The 24,250-nt window shown below is 48.1% G+C and overlaps 1 protein-coding gene across 3 annotated transcripts in view; it reads right to left on the minus strand.

The window, feature by feature from the left end:
- The window catches only part of ADCY5 (adenylate cyclase 5), a 240,829-nt gene extending 225,774 nt beyond the window's left edge, over positions 1 to 15,055 (minus strand). For 2 of the 3 annotated variants that reach the window (XM_075609884.1, XM_075609883.1), the window contains exon 1: positions 12,573 to 15,055. In XM_075609884.1, the coding sequence (XP_075465999.1) occupies positions 12,573 to 13,508 (936 nt within the window). In that variant the 5' untranslated portion in view covers positions 13,509 to 15,055. The remainder of the gene's footprint in view (positions 1 to 12,572) is intronic. The other variant, XM_075609885.1, reaches the window with a different exon arrangement.
- Between the last annotated feature and the right edge of the window lie 9,195 nt (positions 15,056 to 24,250).

Genomic DNA, 24,250 nt, shown 5'->3' on the forward strand with positions numbered 1-24,250 from the left:
CCTCAAAAGGATGCTTTAAACCAGAGGTGTGCAAACAGGGGGGCGCAAGACTTTTTGGGGAGGGCGCGGCGTTTACAGAGGCACCGCGCTGAGAGCGCGAGGCCTTTGTAAACTTACTTACCCGGCTCCAGTCACACGTCTCTATGACAACGCTGCGTCAAATGACGCCCGTTGCCATAGAGACGTGACGTCAAATGATGCTGCGAGTCACATGACCCCACAGCGTCATTTAACGCAACATTAGAGGCGGGGGAGGGGGGCGTGATCGAGGAGAGAAGGTAGGGGGGACGCACTGCAGGGATTTTGCGCACCGCTGCTTTAAACGCATTAAAAACGGCATTAAGAGTTGAATATTTTTTTTTATTAAGTATTATCTAATACTAAAGAACTGATTGTAAAATAAAAACACGCGTAGCATATGCCATGGATTGCTTCTTTCACCTGCGATGTGTTTATACAAGTCTCAAAACATGTATTTCATGGGTTAAATGCACTCTCCTGGCGCCCGCCAAAGTAAAGCGAAGTGACCATAAAAACATGAATAATTTCTAGTACCAGTCACATAAAATCTAACCAATTACAGCCGTATTTATACACAGCCGCTGTATTAATAACATCAATAGTGCGACAATGTGACTGCTGAGAGGGACTGAACTTCTAAAGCAGCAGTTCCACCAACGAATTCCCTTTTACAGCAGGGCAGGGGCGGCCAACCCCAGTCCTCAAGGGCCACCAACAGGTCAGGTTTTAAGGATATCCCTGCTTCAGCACAGGTGGCTCAGTGGATCAGTCTTCAACGGCATCACCTGTGCTGAAGCAGGGATATCCTGACCTGTTGGTGGCCACCTCTGCTTTATGGGAACCTTGTGATCCTCAGGCCTAACCATGCTCTGCTCTCAAGGCGGGGGGGGAGGGGGGTACGGTGGTGGTGGGGGGGGTGGCGGTGGGATGGAGCCCTCCAGCAGCACAGGGGTTAAGCACCGGAGAAGGAAATGACAAGTGAGCAGATAGGCAGCAATGGGGCACAGTCCAATTAAAAAAGGAGGTTGTCATGGCAACAGGCTACAGCTTTATCAGGGCCTAGGAGCGGAGCAGGGACGGCGCGGTGATGGAGACGCAAACACGGCAAACTGCTAACCAACGGAGAGCCGAGAATAATAACAACGTGATGAACAGATATAGAGCAGACGGGTTACACCGGGCTCAGCGCCGCACAACACCGAGATCTCGGCCAAAGCTCAGACAGTCACTGTTCTCAGCACCGTACAACACCGAGATCTCGGCCAAAGCGCAGACAGTCAGTGTTCTCAGCACCGTACAACACCGAGGTCTCAGCCAAAGCGCAGACAGTCACTGTTCTCAGCACCGTACAACACCGAGATCTCGGGCAAAGCGCAGACAGTCAGTGTTCTCAGCACCGTACAACACCGAGATCTCAGCCAAAGCGCAGACAGTCAGTGTTCTCAGCACCGTACAACACCGAGATCTCGGCCAAAGAGCAGACAGTCAGTGTTCTCAGCACCGTACAACACCGAGGTCTCGGCCAAAGCGCAGACAGTCAGTGTTCTCAGCACCGTACAACACCGAGATCTCGGCCAAAGCGCAGTCAGTGTTCTCAGCACCGTACAACACCGAGATCTCGGCCAAAGCGCAGACAGTCAGTGTTCTCAGCACCGTACAACACCGAGATCTCGGCCAAAGCGCAGACAGTCAGTGTTCTCAGCACCGTACAACACCGAGATCTCAGCCAAAGCGCAGACAGTCAGTGTTCTCAGCACCGTACAACACCGAGATCTCGGCCAAAGCGCAGACAGTCAGTGTTCTCAGCACCGTACAACACGAGATCTCGGCCAAAGCGCAGACAGTCAGTGTTCTCAGCACCGTACAACACCGAGATCTCAGCCAAAGCGCAGACAGTCAGTGTTCTCAGCACCGTACAACACCGAGATCTCGGCCAAAGCGCAGACAGTCAGTGTTCTCAGCACCGTACAATACCGAGGTCTCGGCCAAAGCGCAGACAGTCAGTGTTCTCAGCACCGTACAACACCGAGATCTCGGCCAAAGCGCAGACAGTCAGTGTTCTCAGCACCGTACAATACCGAGGTCTCAGCCAAAGCGCAGACAGTCAGTGTTCTCAGCACCGCACAACACCGAGGTCTCAGCCAAAGCGCAGGCAGTCAGTGTTCTCAGCACCGTAGAACACCGAGATCTCAGCCAAAGCGCAGACAGTCAGTGTTCTCAGCACCGTACAACACCGAGGTCTCGGCCAAAGCGCAGACAGTCAGTGTTCTCAGCACCGTACAACACCGAGATCTCAGCCAATGCGCAGACAGTCAGTGTTCTCAGCACCGTACAACACCGAGATCTCGGCCAAAGCGCAGACAGTCAGTGTTCTCAGCACCGTACAACACCGAGATCTCAGCCAAAGCGCAGATAGTCAGTGTTCTCAGCACCGTACAACACAGAGGTCTCTGCCAAAGCGCAGACAGTCAGTGTTCTCAGCACCGTACAACACCGAGGTCTCAGCCAAAGCGCAGACAGTCAGTGTTCTCAGCACCGTACAACACCGAGATCTCGGCCAAAGCGCAGTCAGTGTTCTCAGCACCGTACAACACCGAGATCTCGGCCAAAGCGCAGACAGTCAGTGTTCTCAGCACCGTACAACACCGAGATCTCAGCCAAAGCGCAGACAGTCAGTGTTCTCAGCACCGTACAACACCGAGATCTCGGCCAAAGCGCAGTCAGTGTTCTCAGCACCGTACAACACCGAGATCTCAGCCAAAGCGCAAACAGTCAGTGTTCTCAGCACCGTACAACACCGAGATCTCGGCCAAAGCGCAGACAGTCAGTGTTCTCAGCACCGTACAACACCGAGGTCTCAGCCAAAGCGCAGACAGTCAGTGTTCTCAGCACCGTACAACACCGAGATCTCGGCCAAAGCGCAGACAGTCAGTGTTCTCAGCACCGTACAGCACCGAGATCTCGGCCAAAGCGCAGACAGTCAGTGTTCTCAGCACCGTACAACACCGAGATCTCGGCCAAAGCGCAGACAGTCAGTGTTCTCAGCACCGTACAACACCGAGATCTCGGCCAAAGCGCAGACAGTCAGTGTTCTCAGCACCGTACAACACCGAGATCTCGGCCAAAGCGCAGACAGTCAGTGTTCTCAGCACCGTACAACACCGAGATCTCGGCCAAAGCACAGACAGTCAGTGTTCTCAGCACCGTACAACACCGAGATCTCGGGCAAAGCGCAGACAGTCAGTGTTCTCAGCACCGTACAACACCGAGATCTCAGCCAAAGCGCAGACAATCAGTGTTCTCAGCACCGTACAACACCGAGATCTCGGCCAAAGCGCAGACAGTCAGTGTTCTCAGCACCGTACAACACCGAGGTCTCAGCCAAAGCGCAGGCAGTCAGTGTTCTCAGCACCGTAGAACACCGAGATCTCAGCCAAAGCGCAGACAGTCAGTGTTCTCAGCACCGTACAACACCGAGGTCTCGGCCAAAGCGCAGACAGTCAGTGTTCTCAGCACCGTACAACACCGAGATCTCAGCCAATGCGCAGACAGTCAGTGTTCTCAGCACCGTACAACACCGAGATCTCAGCCAAAGCGCAGATAGTCAGTGTTCTCAGCACCGTACAACACAGAGGTCTCTGCCAAAGCGCAGACAGTCAGTGTTCTCAGCACCGTACAACACCGAGGTCTCAGCCAAAGCGCAGACAGTCAGTGTTCTCAGCACCGTACAACACCGAGATCTCGGCCAAAGCGCAGTCAGTGTTCTCAGCACCGTACAACACCGAGATCTCGGCCAAAGCGCAGACAGTCAGTGTTCTCAGCACCGTACAACACCGAGATCTCAGCCAAAGCGCAGACAGTCAGTGTTCTCAGCACCGTACAACACCGAGATCTCGGCCAAAGCGCAGTCAGTGTTCTCAGCACCGTACAACACCGAGATCTCAGCCAAAGCGCAGTCAGCCAGTGTTCTCAGCACCGTACAACACCGAGATCTCAGCCAAAGCGCAAACAGTCAGTGTTCTCAGCACCGTACAACACCGAGATCTCGGCCAAAGCGCAGACAGTCAGTGTTCTCAGCACCGTACAACACCGAGGTCTCAGCCAAAGCGCAGACAGTCAGTGTTCTCAGCACCGTACAACACCGAGATCTCGGCCAAAGCGCAGACAGTCAGTGTTCTCAGCACCGTACAGCACCGAGATCTCGGCCAAAGCGCAGACAGTCAGTGTTCTCAGCACCGTACAACACCGAGATCTCGGCCAAAGCGCAGACAGTCAGTGTTCTCAGCACCGTACAACACCGAGATCTCGGCCAAAGCGCAGACAGTCAGTGTTCTCAGCACCGTACAACACCGAGATCTCGGCCAAAGCGCAGACAGTCAGTGTTCTCAGCACCGTACAACACCGAGATCTCGGGCAAAGCGCAGACAGTCAGTGTTCTCAGCACCGTACAACACCGAGGTCTCAGCCAAAGCGCAGACAGTGTTCTCAGCACCGTACAACACCGAGATCTCGGCCAAAGTGCAGACAGTCAGTGTTCTCAGCACCGTACAACACCGAGATCTCGGCCAAAGCGCAGACAGTCAGTGTTCTCAGCACCACACGGTCATTTAGAGTAATACATGTAAATAGCACTGTGGCCTAATGTGGCTTCTCCCACTTCAGAGGTCAGCGTCCTGACTCAAATCTATAAGGAGCGCTGCCCATGTATTTGTGTCATAGCCAAGTATTCTGCACTTAGGTTTTAACTGAAACACACACCACTGACTAAACATCTGTCTGTTCCGGTTAAAAAGAGGGAAAACGGCTCATTTCCACGGTAGGTTCCGTCGCTTATGTAGCCTGTTATCCCCTTTACCACCATGCGGGAGACCCAGGGCCCAGTTACCAGCAGGTTTCACCACACAGAGCCATGTAACCAGAGTAGCACTTCCCCTAGGAGACCCTATGTGAGATTGGGTGGGGGAAACAGGGTTACACTTATAGTGGCCAGAGGTCAGGGAGGTCAGAGAGGTCAGAGGTCAGAGATAAAAGGCAGCACAATGGGTGTATGAAAACTAAAAAAACAAATCCAAGTTTGTTTTCATTCTTTACACTCATTTTATTAATTCAATGAAAACACCAGAGAAATAAAAACAATTAACTCTGATTTTTCACAAAAAATAAAATAATAATTATGACAAAAACTGGATTTCCTAGTCGTAGCCTCATGTACATGCAGTGCGTTTATAGATAGAATGAGTCATCTCAACGGATCTTTACATCAGTGCACCACATAGTTACGCTAGTATATTTGCTTCATTATATGATGTTATTAACTGTATCTCCCACCATCCTGCACTGTATAAATAAACTATTTCATCTAAAAGGAGGTAAGTGTCATGTTTATAACTCCACTTGTATAGATAGATTGCTGATTAAACCTTACCAGTGTTTTACATATCCAGTTTATATATATATTGAGGCAAAAAGTGACACTGTGTGGTCATTTGCATGTCATTTCCCAGAATCCCTTGCTGCAGTGGAAGTGCTGTATGCTGGGTGATAATGGGGAAAGGTGGGGTTGCAGACCTGCCTAAGACATGCAGATGAGCATACAGCTATATTTGCATATTTGCTTTCCTGTGGAGGGTTTTTGTCACTTTTTTTACTCACCATAACTTAACTCAGTATTATGGTTTAGCCTATCCCATAAGCCTCTCTTGCATTCCCAGTAAAATCAACCCCACACTGATGAGACCCATCAAGGTCGAAACAGCTGTCTGTGGGTGGTTTTCTGGGTATGCACCTTAACCCTGGCTGTGCTCAAAGCTGTGACCATGCAGCAAGCTTAAGCCTATAGGGAACCATGTTAAAAATGGTTATTGAGGCAAAAAGTGACACTGTGTGGTCATTTGCATGTCATTTCCCAGAATCCCTTGCTGCAGTGGAAGTGCTGTATGCTGGGTGATAATGGGGAAAGGTGGGGTTGCAGACCTGCCTAAGACATGCAGATGAGCATACAGTAATATTTGGATATATATATATATATATATATATATATATATATATATATATATATATATATATATATATACACACACACATCTCAAAAATGAATAGACGATACCGTTCTGTGGCTAACAAAATGCTTTTATTTGTGCGAGCTTTCGAGATACAATGAATAAAGCAAGAGAGGTTTAAGTTAAAACAGTGCATATACTGTAGGAATGCTATCTGTGACTGAAACCTAACGACCACCCCTGTTTGGTATGCGATTTATGACTTGAGGTGTTAAATAGTCCCTGAATGTTAGTGATGTAAGAGTGTGTGTGTTTAAGTATGTATGTAAATTTCTAAAGAGCCCGCAGTGTATACAGCGCATTACAAAATGTGTGTGTGTGTATGTGTGGAGTAGGAGTGTATATCAATGGTGTGGGTAGGTGCCACCGAACGGTATCGTCTATTCATTTTTTATTATTAAAGCTTGGCTAACACGGTACCTACACACACACACACACACACACACACACACACACACACACACACACACACACACACACACACACACACACACAATGACATACCTATTTATGATAAATATATTTAAAAAAATCAAGGTGACAATTAAATTTTTTAAGCAATGAGAGAGGAAGAGAAACTTCGGCTGCGGGTAAGGGTCCTTTGTAGGTGGTTGAGGGGGTACAGAGAGAGCATTGGGAGGGGAGAGATACTGTAGGAATGAGAACTTGGAAGTATTTGAACTTCAATCATACTGAGATGCAGAATAACACAGCCTTTGGTGAAGAGGTCAGACTGAAAGCCGTGGATCTTAACCGTAGGACAAACATATCACAGTAAGAGGCCAAATATCAGTATCTGCAGGATGTAGACCACTGTTTTTTTAGATCAGATGCATTGTAAGGAACCCCAACCCTCTCTAATAGCGCTAAATTAAAAAGGACATAAACCCTAGCGCATAGAATGAAGTAGTAGAAAACAAATGTTTTCTAGAGGTTAAATGAATTCCAATAATGGCCACAAGGAAAAATGTGTACACAATATATTTAATAAAAAACAAACCTAATAAATCCAAAAACATATACAGTACTCATTAAATATATCCCAGCTGGGTACAAGCTAAACCAAACAAAATTAAACCAAAAAATATATATAATAAAAGTAAAATATAAAATATCAGGACAGCATTAACCTGGCATGTACCTATGATGGGCAAGACATTTCTTACCACTTAGAAAACACATACAGGCAGTCCTCGTTTTACAACGCTTCGCTTTACAACGAATGGCTTATCCAACGCTATGCAATGCATACCTATGTTCATTTTTACAACGCCAAAACGGCTTATCCAACGCTCTTACGACGCTTTGCAACGTTGTTTATGTGTACTGTATATAATATATATATTATATAATATTATGTTATACTATATAATATATTATATTATTATATTTTATGTTATATTATATATAATACAGTATATACACTATATAATTTATGTGTGTGTGCTGCATATCTTATTGCCTGCGTAAAATATTTGGTGTATTTTAGTGTTAAAAATGCCTTCAGGAACGGAACCTTTCATTTAAACAGCGTTCCTATGGGAAAACGTGTTTCGCTTTACAACGTTTCGCTATCCAACGCCATTTTGAGTAACGCATTGTGTCGGATAACCGAGGACTGCCTGTATATGTATATTTCAAAGTACAGAAATACTATGTGTCACAAGGTGTATGCAGGTAAGTCCATATACAAAACCCTCTTGCATCTATGAATGTAAAGATATACTAATATGCAGAAGTATACACAGCACCCTGACTTCCAGAATACATACACATAGACCCTGCCTTCCTTCTGTGGGGGAACAAAACGTGTAGTTGGAAGATATTGTTCCTCTGACCCACAAGAACAATACAGGATATTATAGTGACACAAATGCATACAATGTATCTCTTGCAATCAGATCTAGAAGATATATTTCCAGAATGTTACATCCAGTTAGGTTCATATATTATGGTGAAGATACTAAAGAAACCACATCTAGTAGTACCAGCATTAACCTTGTCCATCATAGGTACATGCCAGGTTAATGCTGTCCTGATATTTTATATTTTACTTTTATTATATATATTTTTTGGTTTAATTTTGTTTGGTTTTGCTTGTACCCAGCTGGGATATATTTAATGAGTATATGTTTTTGGATTTATTAGGTTTGTTTTTTATTAAATATATTGTATACACATTTTTCCTTGTGGCCATTATTGGAATTCATTTAACCTCTAGAAAACATTTATTTTCTACTACTTCATTCTATGCGCATTGTAAGGATCCCCAACCCTCTATAATAGCGCGTCTGAGATCAGATGCATTGTAAGGATCCCCAACCCTCTCTAATAGCGCGTCTGAGATCTGATGCATTGTAAGGAACCCCAACCCTCTCTAATAGCGCGTCCGAGATCAGATGCATTGTAAGGAGCCCCAACCCTCTCTAATAGCGCGTCCGAGATCAGATGCATTGTAAGGAACCCCAACCCTCTCTAATAGCGCGTCCGAGATCAGATGCATTGTAAGGAACCCCAACCCTCTCTAATAGCGCGTCCGAGATCAGATGCATTGTAAGGAACCCCGACCCTCTCTAATAGCGCGTCTGAGATCAGATGCATTGTAAGGAACCCCAACCCTCTCTAATAGTGCGTCCGAGATCAGATGCATTGTAAGGAACCCCAACCCTCTCTAATAGCGCGTCCGAGATCAGATGCATTGTAAGGAACCCCAACCCTCTCTAATAGCGCGTCTGAGATCAGATGCATTGTAAGGATCCCCGACCCTCTCTAATAGCGCGTCTGAGATCAGATGCATTGTAAGGAACCCCGACCCTCTCTAATAGCGCGTCTGAGATCAGATGCATTGTAAGGAACCCCGACCCTCTCTAATAGCGCGTCTGAGATCAGATGCATTGTAAGGAGCCCCAACCCTTTCTAATAGCGCGTCCGAGATCAGATGCATTGTAAGGAACCCCAACCCTCTCTAATAGCGCGTCCGAGATCAGATGCATTGTAAGGAACCCCGACCCTCTCTAATAGCGCGTCCGAGATCAGATGCATTGTAAGGAGCCCCGACCCTCTCTAATAGCGCGTCTGAGATCAGATACATTGTAAGGAACCCCAACCCTCTCTAATAGCGCGTCTGAGATCAGATGCATTGTAAGGATCCCCAACCCTCTCTAATAGCGCGTCTGAGATCGGATGCATTGTAAGGAACCCCAACCATCTCTAATAGCGCGTCTGAGATCGGATGCATTGTACATTCTGCTGTATTTGGTCTGTGGTGGTTTCCCATTACGCCCGGGTCTAGGGCAGCAACTTTCCAGTTTTTTCTCGTTTTTCCCCATACACAGAGGCCCTGCTCTCTTCCCCACCATTTACCTGCTCCTCCTGCAGCATCGCGGCATCAAATAACGCTGCAACGTCACATGGCGTTCTCATGGAAATGCGGCGGTGCGTGATTTTAAATCCGCCACTGTATTTGGTACAATTTTCAAATGACAGACAGGTCTGCATATTATTTTATGCAAAGTGATTCAAAGGCACAAAGAGCGCAAGATACCCCTATTTATACACTAATATTACATATAAACAGAGAAAGCGAGCAACAAGTTCTGATGGAATGCAAAATCATTGGAAGATATGACATATTGAGGTGACGTATATAACGAGGGTTGTCCCCCACACAGGAGGAAATTGAGGTTATTGATAAATACACTTCTGAGGTGAAGGATAGATTTCAGTGTTGAAATCCCGTCCTTCAGCATCTGTTAGGTCTAATTAATATGAATGATTTATTGGTTCACATTAGATATACTTAAAGGTGCATTCCCGCAGTCGGACCGTTACATATCTATGGCCCCACTCAGTGCGCGCTTGCGAGCAACGGAGCGCCTGGCGGCACTTGTGGCCTTCACCCGAGCGATCTGAGGACTTCAGATCACTCGCGACAGGGGGGGGGGGTCAGGACGTCATGCGGCTGGTTCGCCCTCATTGGCTGAACCGTTGCCGTGACCATCCTCCGGCCGCCGCGCCAAAAGTCACATTTCTTGACTTTCCAAAATGAGGTTGCGCCATGTGCATGCGCACACATGGACTGATTTGGACCAGTCCCATAGAGGGCCGTTCACTTGTTGCCGTCGCGATCACTGGGACTGAGGCCGTAGGGTTCCCTGAATGGAGATGTGGTTTCTTTCCCAAATCCCATCCTGTCCTTATCAGAAAGCAAATAAAGATAAGGGAAGGTGGGGGAACTTGCTGCACACACGGGGACATCACACAGGAGGAACAGCCAGGGGAAATCAACCCCTCCCAAGCTCACTTTGGTCCTAAGAGATTTTGCTCCTTTAACTCAAGTTCTCTTAAATCTAGTTCAGAGATAACTATGTGTGGTCAGACCGGGGACAGACATGGGAACAAGAATATAGAAAGGAAAATGAGCACGTAACAACCACTCCCCATATTACATATTCTAACTGGGAAGGAGTGCAAAGTACAGCAATAAAATGGTGCCATGGGCACGGATCCTCAATTCTGAAGGCATCCTGTAGTTATGGCATTTAATTACATCAATATGAAGTATTGTATCTGAGTTATGTGGGGCAATGGGAGGAGTTATAGGGGGCGGGTATATAGGGCAATGGGAGGGGTTATAGGGAACGGTTATATGGGGCAATGGGAGGAGTTATAGGGAGCGGGTATATAGGGCAATGGGAGGGGTTATAGGGAACGGTTATATGGGGCAATGGGAGGAGTTATAGGGAGCGGGTATATAGGGCAATGGGAGGGGTTATAGGGAACGGTTATATGGGGCAATGGGAGGAGTAATAGGGAGCGGGTATATAGGGTAATAAGAGTTAAAGGGAACGTTTTTTTGGAGCCGTTCAAAGAGATAGGGCAGGAAGTATATTGAGCAGTTAAATGGTAGGTGTTACAAGACACATTTATAGTGAGATATTGCAATCATTGGTGAAACTGCCAACAAAAAATTAGTGGTACGTCTCCTTCCTCGTACCGTCAGAGTGCGGTGCTTATAACCCAAACCCAAACCCCCCCCCCCGAACAGACAAACTGATGTGTGCAATGTGAGAGACTTAACTACCAGCAACACTGCAGCAATCAATCAGAGCCACGCGGATAAATATGAAGTTAGAATGGCTTCCTCCGGGGTTTATACGTAAATGTCAAAGCCGGGAGGACGTTTACAGAACATGACGAGTACACAGCAAATATGGAGGGTTATCGGTCGAACATATGTACTTTTCCTGTGCATATCTCTGTGTGTCTAAAATCATGTCTATTGGAAAAATCTAAGAGTAACAAACATCTGTAATTTGCAAACGTCTAAGAGCCTGGTCACCGAAATCAGGCCTTCCGCTTAGCTGGCGTTCTCCTAATCTTTCTCATTTACTGTAAGGTAATCGCTTGTTCTCATCTTATCCGGGTCAGTAATACCATGTAGATCAAGGAATGATTTACAATAAATACTAAGACCTATGTACTCTACCGAGAATTAGGATCTTAAAGATTTCGTTAATGTTCTGAAAAAGACACATGCAGCACTACAAAGAAAGGCAGAGTATCACTATGCAGGGACCCAAAACATTTCTGGTGACAAAAAAAAAAAAAAATACAGCTACTTCGGACTGCACTTCATATATCCTGAAACAGTCTATTACTTCAATACAGGAGTGGTCAACGCCAGTCCTCAAGGGCCACCAACAGGTCAGGTTATCAGGATATCCCTGCTTCAGCACAGGTGGGGCAGTCATCAACTGAACCACCTGTGCTGAAGCAGAGACTGGTTGAACCACCTGTGCGGAAGCAGGGATATCCTGAAAACCTGACCTGTTTTTGGCCCTTGGGGACTGGCCGCCTGTGCTTTAATAGGACTCTAATTACAGTTGGAGAAACAGGAGTCACAGAGAATGAGAGATAAGAGGTTAGAAGTGAAACTTCTGCATTAACAGTCAACAGAAGTACCTTAAATCAAATAATAGTTTTAGCTATAAATGTTTAGGACTTGTGCCATTCCCTGAATCCTGGACTTGTTATAGGAACAGCATCAGATTTAGCAAAGGAAACAAATCCGGTTTTAATTGGAAGTCCTATTTCTTTAACCATTTGGTGCAGTGTCCCTTAAATTTTACTCCAGTTTTGCAGAAAGACTTTGACCATTAGAACCCAACCTATTATTTATTCGTTATTTGTTTGCAGATGTGGATGTAATATACTAACCACTCGCTGAACTTGTACATCGCAACATAATCCAAATTGTGTTAATGCAAAATGTGCAAACACCACCCATGCAAAATGCCAAGCAGAACCAGTGAAACCCAGTGAAACCCAGTGAAACCCAGTGCAGCTTTCCAAGTCTACAGTACATGTGGCTATTGTACATTATGAAATGTTACAGTACCCACCAACCTCATCCAAAGGGAAGGGTCAGGTAAGAGGTAAAAGCTAAGCGTAAGAGGTAAGGGTAACAGGTATGGGTAAGAGGCACCTCACCTGCTTAAACAAGAAGTCATCTCCAGCATTGATCTTCAGGGAGATGGCGAGGTGGATGGTAGACAATACAATCCCGCTGATGACCGCAGCCCTCATCCGGACTGGAAGTAGGGTGTAGATGGTGTAGATGAAGAACATGGTCCACCATATCCCATCGGAGGCACTCCTGGGTCTCACCAGCAGGACCCCCACTACCTGCACCATAAAGACCACCAGGATGACAGCGTAGCAAGCCAGCCACATGTAGTCCTGGTGGAAGCTGTTCTTGTTGCACACGGCTATGAGCACACAGATGAGGAGTATGGCCACGGAGAGGACAACTACATAAGGCACCAGGTATCCCCCGTGGACGCAGTGGAATATCAGCATGACCAAGCAGACCAAAATCAAAACCGACATAAGCATGGTCAGGCTGCTCTGGTTCAGCCTGAAGAAGTACCGCTGGTACAGCCTCTCCAGCTTATCGGACTGGAACTTCTTGGACCTGAATATCTGCAGGAGACTGTAGCAGCAGATACCCACTGAGCAGTGGACTTCTGACCCGTCCTCAGCCCTTTCTGCCTTCCCCTTACCGGTCTTCTCGTCCAAACCAAGATCCACAGATTTGGACCTCAGCTCCCCACCCGGGTGTTTCTGAGTGGCGTGGCCAGGCTGGTTGTTATTCCTGTTCTCCTCCCTGTGGTCTTGCCAGGCGGACTTAGACCTGAAGCCCACCTTGCAAGCCGTTGCTGTGTTTTTCACCTGCTGGGGCTCATAGTCTTCCTCATTTCTCCACAAGCCCATCATCCACGAGGTCTTCTTCCTGGAGGACCTGCTAGAGTACGGGTATCCATTTGCCCTGGATTCTGCCTCCCCCCAGGCTGACCTGTGCTCAGCACCTGCCCGGAGGACAGGGGCCCCAAATCCTGGTGGGCTCACACTATTAGACCTAGACATGGCCTCTTACAGTGGGAAGGTCCTGGTGGCTCCCACGGTCCAGGTGCAAGTTACATAATGTATGATCTGTAATGGTAGATCAAAATGTGCTTCAAATGTATATGATGTCCTACTAAATTGCACTAAAAGTACCGAAAAGGTGCTTGTAATCCCATGTTCATAGCCGATCTACATCCAAATCTCTGTAAATGTTGCCATGTTTAGGTGTTTTTGGGGGGCAGAGGGGGTTTCTCCGGGAAATAGGGCTATTTATGTAAACTATGCCAAGTAAACAATCCGACATCCATCATCGTTTTAGACAGGATCGTCCTCTCTCTCCATCACCTCCTCAGAGGTTTATAGCAAAAACACCCCAGATCAAATAAACCCGACAATTAAAAAATATATAGGATTAAAAAATGATCAGCTGAGATCCTGCGTAATCCTGCTCCAGCGTTATAGCCAATGCCCCCTCCAGTACCGCGCACAGTAATCCTGTAATAAGAAGAATGAAATAGCATTTAGTAAATCCCTCCCAGATCAGGGCAGATCTGGGACCCCAAAGAGCGGGGCATTATTTTATCTTCCTGCCCAGTTCCCCGCTGGATCTGCATGGTTCCTGCAGAGAGGATCTGGTGATCCAGGAGAACCTGTGTATGACCCAGGCTGCCACTCACACCCCCCTGCACATGATCCTTCTGTGGGAGGATGCCACAACGCCTGAAGTCAACAGCGCCTCCAAACAACAGCTCAATGTGTGGCCCAAATAGTCCAATCTCCCTATCTGCAGTGGGAACGCTGGATGGTGTTACAGGGGCTGGACCGGGATGGGGGCGGCGGTGTGAAGCATGTGGATGGACTCGAGTGGGAACATCACTGGAAACCCATTCACACTGTTGATATCAACACAGCATTGCTCTGCTGACCGGATGCAGCCTTTGGCAAACAGCAGCCGTGGTCAGATGTCAGATCCAGCATTAGATGCAGCTAGGGGGGGGGGGGGGGGGGGCATTTAACGGGATCCTTGGAAAACACATCCACTTCTACAGCTCCCAAATCCTTCAGCATTCAACATCTGCCCCCCTGTGCTGGGATCTGGGGGGTCGCATCTGCACAGCCAATCCACAGGGTCATCTCCAAAGCATGCAGCTTTTGCATGTCTGCATTTCAATCCCAGAGCAGATCCTTCTCCCTCAGTCAGATTGCTGCCGCTGCTGCTGCTGCTGCTGCTGCTGCTGCTGCTGCTGCTGCTGATTCAGGGATGGAGCCTTTGCAGGGTGCTCAGCTCCTGCAACCTCTCACAGTGCTGAGAAATCATATCTGCACACCTTATCTGTGAGGAGCCATTCCCACCACACACCCACATCAAACCAGGGCTGTGCTCCTTACTGAGGCTGCTGGGGATCCATCATGCTGCCAAAAAATGCCCTCACCCCTGGAAATACAGGAGAGCTTCCCAAATCCTGCATGCACCCTGTGTGCACTGCCTCCCTCTCCCCAGCCTGCACCTTTCCAGCCTTTGTACTCTCATTCAACCAAACTGCAACCTCAGGCCCTCCCCCCACTCCAAGTGATTGCCAGTCCCACCCTCTCCCTGTGATTGCCTTTCCTGAGCTGTCACAGTTTTCCCACGTTCTCTGATTGGACAGGCTATTTTATTTATGCCTGTATTGTGTTATTCTAAGGGGGGGCTGTGCTATACAGGGTATAGGGGAGGGGGCTGTGCTATACAGGGTATAGGGGAGGAGCTGTGCTATACAGGGTATAGGGGAGGCCGGAGCTGCAACAGGCATTAGCAAAGTGGGTTCCTTTACCCACACTGAGGGCTCAGAGCAGATTATTTATGGCTGCATAAAATCAGGAGGGTCCCCCACCCTCACCTCCCCTGGAAGTTTTGCAGTGGGAAGCAGCAGCTCATCAAATGCACGTGTACCCATGCTATGCCTGTGATAAACCAGTGCAGTGACATTAACCCTATCACAAAAGGAGAAGGAAAAGTGCTGGCCTTGAAGTGGGAATACTGAGTTCAAATCCCATTGCTGGCTCTGAGTCACCGGGAGCAAGTCACTTTAACCCTCTCACTGCCAGAATGGCCCACGTTGCGTTTGGCAGCGGAAGGGTTAAGACAGGGGTGGCCAACTCCAGTTCTCAAGGGACACTAACAATTCTGGTTTTCAGCCCAGGTGGCTCAATCAGGGGCTCGGTCAAGATAAGGACTGGGTTAAGATATGGGTTTGGTTTACATTAAGCAGCGCCCACCCCCGGGCTCCTCTGATTTACTCTCTGGGTGATCAATTTAAACCAAAAGTCAGGTCTAATTAGGAAGAAAAGGGCTGGGCTCCTTTAAATCTCACTTTAACCATTTAGGTGCCAACGCATCCTCTGCACGTCACACGCTCCAGCACGCCAGGGCTCCTGTAAGGTACGCAGGACGTCATGTATTCGCCGCTCACTTTCTAGGGTGCGATGGCGTTCACACCGCGATTGTAAGGCCTCGTTCAGGGTGCCAGAGGCAGGAGTTGGAGGGCGGGCGTTCTGGAGGGCGGGCGGCAGTCTGCTGGGCGATGTGTGTTCATCCTCCCAGCAGACTTTTTCAGGAGTTGAGGAGGGGGCGGGAAGGGGGCGGGGCTAGAGACGGCAGCTTAGGGATCCAAGTTGCAGTCTTGAAATCATTCTCAGGAATGATTTCATTGGCTGCCGAGGTCCCAGTGACGCTGCTGCAGCTTCAAAAAATGATTTTTTGTTTATTGAAACTGTAGCCAGCGTCAACTCCGGGCTTCGGAGACAGGGCAGCTGCTACCCTGACAACCAGTATTCAATTTGAATACTTTGTGTCCCACGGCAGCTCGCACGGCAGCACGCCCTCCCTCCGAAGCCTGCACCCTGAACGAGGCCTAACGGGGGTGGGGGGTGTTTGGGGGGGCATGCCTTTGACCATGTGATCACTACCCTAAGCGATCCCATGGTAGAGTGACAGAAAACAGTGCCACCAGTACCTGGCACTCAGCGGGTTAATACATGACCCCTTAACGCAGCGAGCCCACCTGCTTGCTTATTATTCGGTTTGTTTCTGGATTGCGTCAGACACAGTTGAGCGCAGCGCTTCCTGCGATCCGGACCCACGTTATTTTCAGATTCGGGTGCCACATTTTTTTCTGAGATACAGTTTTAGGTTCTCGCGTTTGAAGCTTCCGCCGGGAATTTAATATGGCGGCCAAACTCCGAGGGTCCCATTGGTACCAGAAAGCCGCAACTGACTTGGCTGTGGCTCTCTATTGTAAGACGTGAGAGTACATGTGGTTGCACCTACAGTAGCCACGCGCAGTCACTAGGCGTGGCTGCTGAGATTCCACGTAAATAACACACGGACATACTTGGAATAAGTGGTACCTGTTACAGTGATTGCACGCTGGGTATCCCCAATAAACACAGGAACAGTCCTTTGCATGGACTATCATTTAAGAAATATATCTCAGTTTCTTTATTTTGTAACTTTATTTAAATGCAATAGAAACGCAACAAGTTATTAAGACAATGAGGGGAAATTCATGGTCGCCTTGAGCCAATTTTGGTGGGATGGCACTCTGACCCCAGGGTCACTTGTGTACTTGTCCAGTGGTAGCCACGGATGGCATTGCGATTGGTGGAGCCTGTCGGCAGGTAGGATACCCAGAGCCAAGGTCCAGAAGCAAGGGGTCGGTGTTGAAATTGGCTAATTTGTGGTGGGCTTTTCATGGTAAGGGGGATGTCAGGTTACCTGCGCAGGTGTCGGTCCTTCACGGGGTTGGGGGTCCTGACTCACACTCCCTACCCCCCTCTTTTTTTGCCTTTTTGTTTTTCCCATTGTTATTGGTCTCCAAATCTCTGCTGATCTTTGTCATGTATCAGGGACTTGTACATCCCATCCTACAGTAAATGTGCACACTTTGTACAAGTCCTTCCAATGTCTCCTGTTTTATTTATTTTTGCTGACTTTGCAGCTGTATTACATTATACACAAGTAAACAATTCGTTAACAATAGCATGGTGCTAATTAAATAAATGACTATAAATGTCTTTTACGTTATACGCTTATTATTAAAAGAATGTTTATGCTTAATAATATGCTATTAAAATACACAGTTGCGGGCGGGGAACCTCGTAGTGTGGGACTGTGTGCTCTCCGTTCTGTATACAACAAGGAACGTAACACTCATATGAGTAACTGTAGCTCCGTGGCTGATACTTTACACCTCATACTTAGACCGTGGCCCCTCACAGACGCACTTACCAGAACACCTTCCTGCTGTCTCTGTACGTTCTTCCTACCAACAAATTAGATTGTAAGCTCTTCGGAGCAGGGACTCCTTTTCCTAAATGTTACTTTTGTGTCTGAAGCACTTATTCCCCTTTATGTGTTATTTGTATTATTTGTTATTTATATGATTGTCACGTGTATTACTGCTGTGACGCGCTATGTACATTAATGGCGCTATATAAATAATGACATACCATTGCAATCCCCGATAACACCCACTATTTGCACCATGCAAACTTTGGGTACACACAACAGATACTGTAATCAGGGAAACTGCACTAAAAAGAAAGACATTCCCACTCTCTGTAATGCAGCTCAGGTCCCGGACCAGTAAGGAAAGGTTTCCAGATTATATATGTTACCAGATTATATATATATATACAGTATATACCTACATTCCAAAGAGTTCACTGCCCCCCCTACTGACAGAAATCAATAGCACAGGAACACCTTATCATCTGGGTTACCCTCATCTTCTCTAACTCATTAGCAGTCTGCGGCTTAAAGATCAGTGGACTCCCTCCCAAAAGACAGGCACAAGAATGCAAAGTATTACAATTCTGGAGCACTGAGTGCTCATTTGCATGTTGCCCAGAACCCCTGGCTGCAGTGGAAGCACTATATGCTACATGTGAATACATGTGAATGCGCTCACAAGTGGGGTTTTTATTTGCTGTACACTGTACGGTGCAGGGGTTTTGTCATTTTTCCCTACTATAACTTAGATACACTATATATAATGTGTGGTTGAATTCCTCCTTACAATTCCACCTTGAATCACCATTATCTGCCTTTTAAAGCAGCCGATCAAGCTGCCGTCTTTTTTTATTTTTTCCCCTTTCATATGCGCATCAATACAATCCACACAAAGATAAGTAATTAGCTAAGTTGCCGATCGACTTGTTCTCCTGTGATCGATCGGCGAAGATTCGAGTCGGGGGTTCACTAAATGGCTGTCAGTGCAGCAGTAGAGATCCAAATATGCAAAGTTCTGTGAAGAAGATCATGTGACCAGGCAGTCACTAGATACAACTGGTGCACAGCTAGAGAGAGGGCAGGGCTCAAAAAGGGGTGTCCCAGAGCCTGTTTCAGAAGAGGAAGGGGGTGTGATGTTGTAAATGGTTGCTATAGAAGCAAAATATACTTGTTACATTATAATACAGAAAAAATGTAATTGAGAGTTGTTTAAAAAAATGCTACAAATATTTTCTCATAGTACAGAACTGATTTATTTAAAAAAAACACGTAGGGTATTGCTTGGTCTGCAGCTTTAATACATTGAAAACATATATATATATATATATATATATAATACAATTATATATTTTTCTATTCTCAGAAATGACGACATTACAAGCAGATATCACTGCAATGCTGCACCGTGTATAATGGCGCCGGGGGGGGGGGGAGATTACCCCAAATCCGATGTTCAATTTATTGGTGTTATCTGCATGTTTCAGGGGTGAGAAAAGTCCACATGAAAGAGGCAAAACCACGGGCAACAAGCGGTTATTCCACAAACGTCCAGGGACCGGAAATCTGTGATATTTGGCGGTTCTGGGCCAAAAACTGTCATTTTAGTGGAAAAGTACAGAAATTTCTTAGCGAGATTCCTTTGATGTTTTATGAGACGCTGATACTAATAATCAGTGAGATAAGTCTGGTTAAACTAATCAACATTGTATATGTACCAGTAACCCTCTTTCCCCCTGACTAAAGGGGCTACCTGTGCTGTATTACCTGAGTGGCGTACAGGAGGCCTGATCCTCCGCCACTGGGAGCCCGGGTGATCACGTTCGTGGTACACAGCGCCTCCACCCGGGAGAGATCCTAACGCAGTAGGATAGCCTTTCCCAGGAACCCAATGCAGACAGTAATTACACACACAATGAAGTATATAACGACAGTAAATACTGACACACAGCAAGACACAACAATATATATATGGCCATACAATATTCTATCTCCCAAAGTAACACCTCCCTGGCGGAACCCCCCCAAAGTACTGGGGGTGTCTGGGAACTCAACCCGTTAGTGTCCACAGACCAGTCCTTCCCCAAAGAGCATGTGTGGGATAGTGCTACCCGTAGTGTGTTGGGCCGTTGGTGCACATGTATATAATACCTTCCTGGTCTCAGTCCAGACCAGGTCAACAGAGCCGCTGAGTCCGTGGATCCGAGACATGGTCCCACGCCGCGCTCGGTCGAATCCTCTCCCGCTCTGATCTGCAGTCGGTTGTCTCTGGAGGGGTTTCGTGCTGGAGTGTGCCCCAATAAAATAGTCTTTAATGATGTATGCCTAGATCTGGTCCCAGACCGCAGGCTATGCTTCACAATGTGGCGTCTTCACTGGCACTATACACTAACTATATACAGGGAATGGGGAAATGTCCCTAGCTAGGGGTTTCCCTGTAGCAGCCACAATCTGATTAGGTGATTGGGGACTATCTTGGACCTAAGGGGGGTTAATCTGACCTAGTCTGGGTGCCACTGACACCCAGACCATACCTTCCCTTTCTATGTCCTGGCTCCAACTGTCCTAACTGTCAGCGAATGTAGCAGCCCTACTGACTGAGCTGCGTCATCCGGCCGCCCCAGGGGATCCTGGGAGTTGTAATTCCCCTGCGGATCCTAATACAAGATGGCCACCCCACTACTGGTTCTACAGCACATGCGCGCCTATGTAATGGCCACTGCACTTGCTCCTGCACACGCGCACCATCTCGCGCATGCGCAGACACCAAGCAGATGGCGGCTCCCTGCAAACCCGGTCGCCCCTTCACCAGCCGCCATGCCCCGCACGCCCCTCCGGACTCACCCGTCACCCCCCGCTTCTCTCCCCAGCCTCTGCTGCCTATCAGAAGGTAAGGGGACAAACAGGAGCCAGGGGGGACCCATGCTATGTATAAAATTAAATGTATCTGTATAAAGGCACTGCAGGAGATAGTTCTAGCTGTAAAGCTGATGGTGTGTGCGTTTAATCGTGCAGGGTGGTAACTCAAGGAAGACGCAGCAGACAAGGGGTTAAGGACAGGGACCATCCGGTGGCCAGCTCAGGAAAGTCACATGAACTGTAAAGTGACCACATTTCAGCTGGAGTGCGAGCATGGGGGGGAGTGCGAGCATGGGGGGGTGCGAGCATGGGGGGGGGTGCAGCTGGTCGGATCAAAGGGCAGGCTGCTGTGTGGAAGTGATACTATCCTGCGTGTGTTCCGCTCTCACACTGGGTCTGCTAAGGATGAGAGGATAGGAGTCCACAATGTGCAGGAACCCAACAACACTTACATTGTCCCAGGGTCTACAGCAAGGGCGGGCAACTCCAGTCCTCAAGGGCCACCAACCGGTCAGGTTTACAGGACATCCCTGCTTCAGCACAGGTGGCTCAATCAGTGGCTCAGTCAAAGACAAAGTGCCAACAAAAGGACACACAACTCAGAGAGACACAGAGTGAACACATTCTGCTGACCTGTGGATAGACACACAATTATTCCAACACTGTGGCTCTTCCATCAATCATTAGGAGAGAACCAGGTGCTGGGTATAGTGTAAGAAAATACCCCTCCTTGTCCATCGTCTCACAACATTAACTGGTGGCAGAGGGTGATCGCCGGCAGAGGGTGATCGCCGACAGAGGGTGATCGCCGGCAGAGGGTGATCGCCGACAGAGGGTGATCGCCGGCAGAGGGTGATCGCCCATTTAGGGAGCAAGGAGATTTTGAAAATGAGAGACTGAAAGAAAGCTGCCTGGAGCCCCTCAGCGACGGGGCACATGACTGCAGGGACTAGGCTCCCCTCTCCTCCCTCCCCCACAGCTTTTTGGTGCCGGTTCTCGTGCTGCTTCCCCTCTCCACCCCCAGCTTGGCTGGATTGCATGCTGTTTCCCCTTCCCCAGTGTCACGGGGGCGGAGCTAAGGGGATTCAAAGGAGCGCAGGGGAGGGAGGGCAGTCTGCTCCCTGGGAAGAAGTTTCCGTCCACCCATCCCTTTGTTTGGGTAATACCATGACAATCGTATAATATATTGTACATTATGTTGTATTTTCTTCTTTTCAGAAATAAGTGAACATGGGAAGGATGTTGATCCGGGAAGTAATCTGATTGCCAATTCTTGGACTTGGGAAGGAATTTATTTCCCCTTGTGTTATATCACTGGGGTTTTTTGTTTGTCTTCCTCTGGATCACAATACCGTAGGTGAGGGTACAGGATGGAGTATCTGTCTGGATTTGGCGTGGGTTGGACTTGATGGACGTATGTCTTTTCAACCTCATCTACGATGTAACTATGTCTGCCATGTTTGAGGCGGGCACTGCATGGCATGTGTTGCCTACGTCACGGCGGCTGTTGGGGGGGGTTAGGTGTTCGTTAACCTTGCCAGCGTGGGCTCTATGGTGCAGATAACCCCTCAAGCCTTGTGGTGGCTGGGGGTAGCGAGTGGGCAGGGCTCATTTGTGTGTGATTCCCTGGGGCCCAGTATCGCTTAACGGTCGGGCCTTCGGGCGCCCGGCTTTGTGGTGGGTGTGCAGGCCATGGTTGGGGTGCCATCGGGCGCCCGGCTTGGTGGTGGGTGTGCGGGCCGTGGTTGGGGTGCCATCGGGCGCCCGGCTTTGTGGTGGGTGTGCGGGCCATGGTTGGGGTGCCATCGGGCGCCCGGCTTGGTGGGTCTTGCGGGCCATGGTTGGGGTGCCATCGGGCGCCCGGCTTGGTGGGTCTTGCGGGCCATGGTTGGGGTGCCATCGGGCGCCCGGCTTGGTGGGTGTGCGGGCCATGGTTGGGGTGCCATCGGACGCCCGGCTTGCTGGGTCTTGCGGGCCATGGTTGGGGTGCCATCGGACGCCCGGCTTGCTGGGTCTTGCGGGCCATGGTTGGGGTGCCATCGTTCGCCCGGCTTGCTGGGTCTTGCGGGCCATGGTTGGGGTTCCATCGGGCGCCCGGTCTGGTGGTGGGTGTGCGGGCCGTGGTTGGGGTTCCATCGGGCGCCCGGCCTGGTGGTGGGTTTGCGGGCCGTGGTTGGGGTGCCATCGGACTTTACCCGGGGGGTGAGCACGCTGGCAGGGTGGGCACTTACCAGGGTTTATTTGTGTAAGTAAAGCCGCGGCCTTTGTACCTCCCGACCTTTGTTGTGTCTTTATTTATATGTGGGTTGGGGGAGGGGGGAGAGCTTCCTCGCAGGCTCAGAGGTCATGATATTTCTATCCTATATCTCCATCAGCTGTTCTTCCCTGGGTCAGCGGGAAGCCACCCAATAAAGTTATTATTGCACAATGGGGTGATTTATTTATTATTTATTTATTGATAAAATGTGTTACCAGGAAGTAATACATTGAGAGTTACCTGTCGTTTTCACGTATGTCCTGGGCACCGAGTTAAGAGTATTTAGCAAGGAGTTAGTTAGTACAGCAGCAGTCCCACTGACCGCCACATACAGCACTTGCTATTTACGGTCTTTGCTAGCTTTATAAGATCCTTTCTTGACCTTTCCACAGTGTTCTTATTTTTTAAATCTGCTGCTCCGTTCAAGAGATGGAAGTATTTAAAATATTAAGTGTCTGGGAGGTTAAAATGGCTACCGCAGATTCTAGGGATGGAGAACATCATGATTTTTTTAACACTACAATATATAATATATAATAGCAGGACATACCCAGGGGAAAGATGCTAACGTTTCTAGGGACAGGCATGTTCACGACTTCCAGGTTCCTCTTCTTATTTCTTCTTCTTCTTATTATTATTATTATTATTATTATGTTTTATTTGTATGGTGCCAGCATATTCCAAACTTCTCAAAAAAAAAAAACCTGCAAACTTTACTGAGAGTTTTTTGTTTGTTTTTCCCCTCATAATTCTTTTAAAATCCCAAAACAATTGAGTTTTGACAAATCTAAGACCAAAACACAAGGGAGCGTCCCCACCCTACTAAATAATGACACCGACAACAACCAGAATGTTCGGTACGCCACGTTCGGTACGCCTCGTTCTGTACGCTGAGTTATGTACACCATGTTCAGTACGCCACGTTCAGTACGCCATGTTCAGTACGCCACGTTCAGTACGCCGTGTTCGGTACTCCACGTTCTGTACACCGTGTTCGCTACGCCACGTTCGGTACGCCTCGTTCTGTACGCTGAGTTATGTACGCCATGTTCAGTACGCCACGTTCAGTACGCCGTGTTCGGTACGCCACGTTCTGTACGCCGTAGTCGGTACGCCGTGTTCGGTACGCCGTGTTCGGTATGCCACGTTCTGTACGCCGTGTTCGGTACGCCACGTTCTGTACGCCACGTTCTGTACCCACGTTTGTGATCTATTTACAGAATGTGGCAGATTCTAATATGGAAAAATTGGTTGCATAAAAGCAAAGGATTTTTAGAAGTTTTTTTAATGTGTTGGTTCCTTAAAGCAGGAATAAATACTACATTCCCCCGTTCCCCCCCTTCTTATTTGTATATGTAAAGTGTGTGACAATGTATA

The sequence above is a fragment of the Ascaphus truei genome, chromosome 7 (genome assembly GCF_040206685.1).
Source record: "Ascaphus truei isolate aAscTru1 chromosome 7, aAscTru1.hap1, whole genome shotgun sequence".
Taxonomy (NCBI): Eukaryota; Metazoa; Chordata; class Amphibia; order Anura; family Ascaphidae; genus Ascaphus; species Ascaphus truei.